Source organism: Palaemon carinicauda, chromosome 42 (assembly GCF_036898095.1).
Source record: "Palaemon carinicauda isolate YSFRI2023 chromosome 42, ASM3689809v2, whole genome shotgun sequence".
Lineage (NCBI taxonomy): Eukaryota > Metazoa > Arthropoda > Malacostraca > Decapoda > Palaemonidae > Palaemon > Palaemon carinicauda.
The window spans coordinates 7,384,313-7,392,135 of NC_090766.1; the positions used below are offsets into that span (position 1 = coordinate 7,384,313).

Below are 7,823 nucleotides of genomic sequence, written 5' to 3' on the forward strand. Positions count from 1 at the left end.
AATCGCATTAATTTATTCAGAAAAATATACAATTTAAACAGGATCACATTTGGCATGAATAACTCTCTACATTATACAGTGTGCGTGTCAACACCAAACACCATCAAGATCATCAAAAACTTCCAAAGAAAGGGAATTTGCAGGATGTACCTGATGGCAAAGGTGCTCTACGTCGCATGGTTCACAAACACCATCAAAAGCTTTAGACAGCATTGCAGTAAGTAAGGAGATTTAGGAGATCTTAGTACAGACTGTATGAGACGGCATGCTTGGGACTGTTCACCACCCGGAGGAGCTTGGTATTACTTGGAGTGGCTGCATCATCCTCCTCCTCAACAGCTACAGAAGGGACTCCAGCGTATGGGGCAGCGTAAGTGAAAGGAGCATGGTTATAGGCGTGAGTAGAGTGGGCGTATGGGCTGAAGGTATAGGGAAGGCCATACAAAGAAGGATGTCCATATGTAAGAGGAGCAGAAAATCCATAGGAGAAGCGGAGTGGGGAGTAAGCACTAAGGAAAGGTGCAGTTACAACAGAGCGCTTCTTGCGATCTGGAGCAGCTTCTGCGGCAGCGGCTGCCTCGTCATAAGCTGCCTGATGGGCAGCTTTAGCAGCAGCTACTTCTGGGGTATCTGTAACAGGTTCTGGCAGGGGTCCAGCAAGAGCTAAAGGAGCTGCTTCTGGGGCATCAGGAGCTACGGGCAAGTTGGTGCCAGACACACGGAAACCAAGGGCATCGGCTACGTAGTGCTGGGTCTGCACCTTTCCTTCAGAGTCGATGTAGTTGTAGGATCCCCTGACGTTGCCAAAGGCATCTCGACTCTCAGAACGGGCAGAAGGACCTCCGGAATACCCAAAGGAGTATTGGCCAAGTTCGTCCTGGGCGTGGAACTGGGACTGGATTGGAGCGTAAGGGATTGTGTTGTATCCAGCATTGTATCCTGGATAGCCCAAGTGGTTATATACCACCGGTTCATGAGCTACAGGTACATGTGAAGCTGCATGAATAGACCCTCTGTACCCATGGGGTACAATCCCTGGATATAAGCCTGGGTAAGCACCGTACACACCCGGATATGCCAGGGATGAGCTACATCCAGCAATGGCCACCGCAAGGGAAAATAATGTCTGAAATGAACCGTTAAAAAATAGCATTATGGAGATAATTTTTGAGTTTCGAAATGAGATTTTGATATAATAGTGGGCAAAGTATACTGTAAATATTCATCTTTAGTGTCACCAATTGAAATTGACCAATTATTGAGAGTGAATGCTATTTCAAAGTGAAGAAGGTTAATACGAAGCTTTACCAAAAGCATCTTCAATGCTTACCAAAGCATTCATTGTGATCCAGCAGAGGAGTGAAGCTGTCTGACTGCGATGACTAAGGAACAGTCTTTTATACTTGTGTTTCTTCAAGGCAAGGACTGAGGGGCGTGGCCTAGTTCGCAAGAATACCTTTCAATTGCTTTCTCACGGGACATAATTATTGCAAAAGCAAAAATTAAATCTAATAACTGATTAACGTTTGTTATTTCTCGGTTATTTACTTAATCGTTTAGTTTATTTTTGAATTACGTTTGTCGATGTTGATGGATGAATACACGAATAAGAGTACTTATAAATTCATTTAACATAAAGCGTATGCATATAACTACACAAATACTCATAATATATATATATATATATATATATATATATATATATATATATATACATACATATATACAGTATATATATATATATATATATATATATATATATATATATATATATATATATATATATATATACATACATACACATACGTACTGTACATATAAATGTGCATGTCTTTATAGATGCGTGTGTGCATATCATATAAACCGTGATTATGCGTGGATGTTAATTTCTCAGTAACAATAAGTACCAGATTTTTTCCTATTTAAAATCAAAATATCAAATGAAAAAAAAAAAATCCCGTAAAACGGATTTCAAATTATACTTAAAAACAGCCCAAATCATCAGCAACAACAGTTAATGTTGGATTTTTTTCTTTTCTGTTTTTCCATAAAACTATTGGAATGGCGCTTGCAGCCTTAACCTTTGACTGGCCAGATAGTACTACTTAGGATTCCTCTCTGGTTCCGGCTCATTTTTTCTTTACCTACGTATACACTGAATAGTCGGCCATATTCTTCTTTACATATTACCCTCTTTCCCCATACTCCTGACAATACTGAAATTACCAAACAACTCTTCTTCGCTCTTGCACTTCTAAGTGTTCAGTGGCTATTTTCCACTTGGTAAGGGTAGAAGAGACTATAGCTATGGTAAGCGGCTTTGCTATGAGAAGGACACTCCGAAATCAAATCATTGTTCTCTAGTCTTGGGTAGTGCCATAGCTTCTGTACCATGGTCTTCAACTGTCTTGGGTTGTGTGTGTTTATTATTTTTTTTCTTTTGCTTGAGGGTACACTTGGACACGCTATTCTATCTGTTTCCTTATTTCCTTTCCTCACAGGGCTATTTCCCATATTGGAGTCCTTGGGCTTATAGCATCCTGCTTTTCCAACCTGCGTTGTAGCTTAGCTAGTAATAATAATAATAGAATCTTGCAGCCAACCTCGACTTCTTGCATGAATAAGAAATGGGTCATAAAGCAAATAGAGTAATGTGCGTTTTTATTTTTTTTCTGGGATCTTGTTTTGCAAAATTAAGCTAAATCTCGTCTGGTCAGTACAAAATTGGGAGAAATATTCTTTCCATAATCAATATGCAGCTTTACACAAAATCTCCATACAGAGAATCCTGAAGCAGAATTGGACCTTTTATTAACCGGAAACTCGTCACAGCAATGATGAAGCTAACAATGTAAGTGTTAGTATCTTAAAGATGAATATAAGCATTCATTAACTAGCTCATAATTTGTGAGACATAAACATGTAAAATATATTTTCAGGAGACATTCAATAGTCAATAAAAGGGGTGTGGCCTTAAGCCTTAGGGTTTTCTGAAAGGAATGCAGGAAAACGCATGATCAGGAGTATGTATAGAATACTGAAACCTACATCTGAAAGGGGCATTGCCGTATAAAATAAGGGACTCAATGCGAACAGGTTCGTCTTTTTCAAGTCACAACCACAGTTATGAAGAAAAAATATTATATCCATTATTTCTAATAAGGGAAATAAGCAACTCTTAAGACTATTTGTTACAAGGAATGCAAGATTTAGGTAGGTCATGTAAGACTCTTAACCTGAAGATGAGAGATTATAAATCAAAATTGAAAAGACAAACTATCATTATTATGATTATTATCATTATTACTTGCTAAGCTACAACCCTAGTTGGAAAAGCAAGATGCTATAAGCCCAGGGGCTCCAACAGGGAAAATAGCTAAGTGAGGAAAGGAAACGAAGAAAAATAAAATATCTTAGGAAGAGCAACAAGATAAAAACAAATATCTCGTATATAAACTATAAAACCTTTAACAAAACAAGAGGAAGCGAAATAAAATAGAATAGTGTGCCCAATTGTACCATCAAGCAAGAGAACTCTAACCCAACAGACAGTGGAAGACCATGGTACAGAGGCTATGACACAACCCAAGATTAGAGAACAATGGTTTGATTTTGGAGTGTCCTTCTCCTAGAAGAGCTGCTTACCATAGCTAAAGAGTCTCGTCTACCCTTACAAAGACAAAAGATGCCACAGAACAATTACAGTGATGTAAGAAGAATTGTTTGGTAATCTTACTGTAGTCAGGTGTATGAGGACAGAGGAAAATGTGTAAAGAATAGGCCAGAGTATTCGGTGTGTGTGTAGGTAAAGGGAAAATGAACCGTAACCAGAGAGAAGGATCAAATGTAGTACTGTCTGGCCAGTCAAAAGACCCCATAACTCCTAGTGGTAGTATCTCAACGGAGGAAAAAATAAAAATTCTATTAAAAATAGATTTAAAACTTTGAAAGTGGCCAGTAAAGCCTTTCATAGGCTACAGTTGACATAGAAATTCCTGTCACACCTAGATCTGGAGAAATACAATGATGGCAGAGGTGGTGGACAGGGTTACACACAGGAACTTGGCGCGTGATAAGAGTGTGAGAGGGCGGACTTCCTTAGAGCAAGGCGTGCCAGAAACTCTTGAGTCCAACTGTACCACGACCTGTAAACAAATTCCTCCTAGATATAAATATATGTATATATATATATATATATATATATATATATATATATATATACAGTATATGTATATATATACATATTTATATATACATACACATATATATACAGTATATATATATATATATATATATCTATATATATAAAGTATATATTTATATACATATATATATATATATATATATATATATATATATATATATACTTATATATATATATATATATATATATATATATATATATATATATAAATTGTCTCGAAGCATTCCTTCTGAGTCACATAACTAGCCAAATCCACTAACTAATTAAATTAACCAATTAATTAAAATAGAAACTTTACAAAAACCATAGATTTCAAAGACCATTTACCAAAGCCTTCCAAACACAAGGGAATCGCTAATAAAAGTTAATCTATTACTAAACCAAGAAATTCAAAATATTGAGTTTTTCTAAGTCATTTAACAAAGAAAAAAAAGTAAAATAGTGGCACTTTTATTTTCTTAATATTCCTGCAGTATTTAAACATTGTTTATGGTCGCAACGACCTTACAGATTTGGCAACGAGTGTTGTCATGCAATGAATAACATTAAAAACACATTTAAGCATTTAAAAAATACTTTAGCTTCACTGGAGAAATGCTTCAAAGTCTGGATAGAGAGAGAGAGAGAGAGAGAGAGAGAGAGAGAGAGAGAGAGAGAGAGAGAGAGAGAGAGAGAGAGAGGAGAGAGAGATAAATAATACAATGGTTTCTTCCTTTGGGAGAGAAAGAGATTTTTTCAACAAATAATAAAATTATTTCTTCCTTTGAGAGAGAGAGAGAGAGAGAGAGAGAGGAGAGAGAGAGAGAGAGAGAGAGAGAGAGAGAGAGAGAGAGAGAGAGAGAGAAATAATACAATGGATTATTCCTTTGAGAGATAGATTTTTCAAGAAATAATAAAGTGGTTTCTTCCTCTGAGAGAGAGAGAGAGAGAGAGAGAGAGAGAGAGAGAGAGAGAGAGAGAGGAGAGAGAGAGAGAGAGATAATAAAATGGTTTCTTCCTTTGAGAGAGAAAGATTTTTTCAATAAATAAAAGGGTTTCTTCCTTTGAAAGAGAGAGAGAGAGAGAGAGAGAGAGAGAGAGAGAGAGAGAGAGAGAGAGAGAGAGAGAGGAGAGAGAGAGAGAGAGAGAGAGAGAGAGAAAGTCAAGTGTCTTTACCACAACTGCAAGAAGGTCTACAATATAAATCAACTCATCGCTTTCCTTCGGTCAATTTGTTTCCACCGCGAGCCACAAATTGTTCTGTTCAAGATCCTCCTTTTCACGATGGAAAATGGTTGTTCGGCTTCTAAATATAACAAATGTAACTTTTCCTAACCCACACACCCATAAAAAAAAAAAAAAAAAAAAAAAAAAAAAAAAAAAAAAAAAAAAAAAACGTATACTTGGAGGCCGATGGAACGGACGACTAAAGGTCATTATCTACCTGTGACAATGGAAATGAGATAGAATTTCTAGTTTTATTTACGTAAGTTTTAAATGTTGATCAAGAATGGTAGACTCAAGGTATAGTTACAATGCCCTAGAGACTGACCATCCATGATAAGCACTCAAGCCCCCTCTCCCCCCAGACTAGGACCAGGGAGGTCCAGGCAATGGCTGCTGATGACTCCGCAGGTAGACCTATAGGCTCCCCCAAAAGCCCATTCTCAACTTACCAGGATGGTGAGGTTGCACAAGCTATAACTAATGAGTTTGAGCGGGACTCGATCTCCCGTCCAGCAGAACGTTAGGCAAAGACGTTTCCAATAGGCCACCACAACTCATAGAGAGAGAGAGAGAGAGAGAGAGAGAGAGAGAGAGAGAGAGAGAGAGAGAGAGAGAGAGAGAGAGAGAAACTCCTATAATTTTCAATAACTATCTGATCAATGGTAACAGTAATAACAATAATGATAATAAAGAGAGAGAGAGAGAGAGAGAGAGAGAGAGAGAGAGAGAGAGAGAGAGAGAGAAACTCCTATAATTTTCAATAACTATCTGATCAATGGTAACAGTAATAATATTGATAATAGAGAGAGAGAGAGAGAGAGAGAGAGAGAGAGAGAGAGAGAGAGAGAGAGAGAGAGAGAGAGAGAGAGAGAGAGAGAGAGAGAATTTAGATCACTGGTTCTCATACTTTTCTACCTGACGACCCCTACTGACATAACTCACCCCCCCCCCCACCTCCCTTCATTCAACATGCATATGTAAAAATATGTATGATGTAACACTAATCCTAATATTCATTATGGTTTAATTTTATCATTTTCAGACCTGTAGGAGGAGAGACATCCCTGCCTGGTGCACACGGGCGAGAACAAATAAATCATAACTATGTAAGAGCATAGGACATTTATTATGCAGCAGTGATAATTACTTGTTCATGCACATATATGACCAAATTGCTATACTGTGAAAAACAAATACAATGTTATTACCATTACTTGCTAAGCTACAGCCCTACTTGGAAAAGCAGGGGCTCTAAACAGGGAAATAACCCATTGAGGAAAAGAAACAAGGAAAAACAAATATTTCAAGAATAGTAACAACATTAAAATAAATATACTACCCAAGACTAAAGAACAATGGTTTGATTTTGGAGTGTCCTTCTTATAGAAGAATTGCTCACCATAGCTTGTAACTGTAACACAATCATTGAGAAATAAAAATTCCTATGTTCTCAAAGCTAAATTCTTGAAAAATGAAGTAAAAACTGAAATAATTCCAGTTATGAGAGGAATGTATGTTGTTATTTCTTGTTCACAATATCCGTAATACTAGGCCACAAACAAGGAAAGTCTGTTTTTATAGTTTATATATGGTAGATTTAATTTAATGCTGTTAATGATCTTAAGTATTTTATTTTGACTGTTATCAATTCTCTTGTAGCTTATCTCTTTCCTTGTTTCCTTTCCTAGCCGGACAATATTTTCCTGTTGGAGTCCTTGGGTTTATAGAATCTTGCTTTCCAAACTAGGGTTGTAGCTTAGCTAGTAGTAGTAGTAGTAGTAGTAGTAGTAGTAATAATAATAATAATAATAATAATAATAATAGTAATAATAATAATAATGATAATAATAATAATAATAATAATAATAATAATAATAATAACAATTTTGTTCGCAAAGATAAGTTGGTGAAAAGCGAGTCATCAAACGAAGTGCTTCTCTAAATTTTGCGTTTATAGTGATATATTTCAGCCGAAACTCTCCCAATTTCATGGACTTGGCAAATTGACTATGGAAGTTGAGTCCCAACTATCTATATGTCTAAAATTACATAATTTTAAACGTTGCTGAAATCATTAGATAATTTGATCCAATGAGGACATAAAAAAAAAAATTTCATTGTTCCAAGATCCCAGATACTCCTAAGAAAGTAGTTCGAGGTAAGTACTGTTAGGAAAAATACAAATTACTTAAAATTTGTGATTTTCAGCTATTTTACACCATTAAAAGAATACTTGTCCGTCCTAAGCCTCTTTTGAGGCATATTTATGTCTATCAAATAATGGTTTACATCGTTACGACCCAAACATACTATCTTAACTTCAATTAATAAAGAAAATAAAAAAAAAAAATATTCGAAAGATGAAATAATACCAGGAAAGGAAAATTCCAAATCAGCAAACTTTTGTTTCTAA

The 7,823-nt window shown here is 36.1% G+C and overlaps 1 protein-coding gene across 1 annotated transcript; it reads right to left on the bottom strand.

Moving 5' to 3' along the window:
* On the bottom strand, positions 1 to 1,373 carry LOC137632807 (uncharacterized). Its single transcript, XM_068364907.1, has 2 exons — positions 1,331 to 1,373; positions 1 to 1,126 (listed from the first exon to the last, which is right to left on the bottom strand). The coding sequence occupies exons 1-2, from the start codon at positions 1,340 to 1,342 to the stop codon at positions 242 to 244; spliced, it is 897 nt and encodes a 298-aa protein (XP_068221008.1). The 5' UTR covers positions 1,343 to 1,373; the 3' UTR covers positions 1 to 241.
* Between the last annotated feature and the right edge of the window lie 6,450 nt (positions 1,374 to 7,823).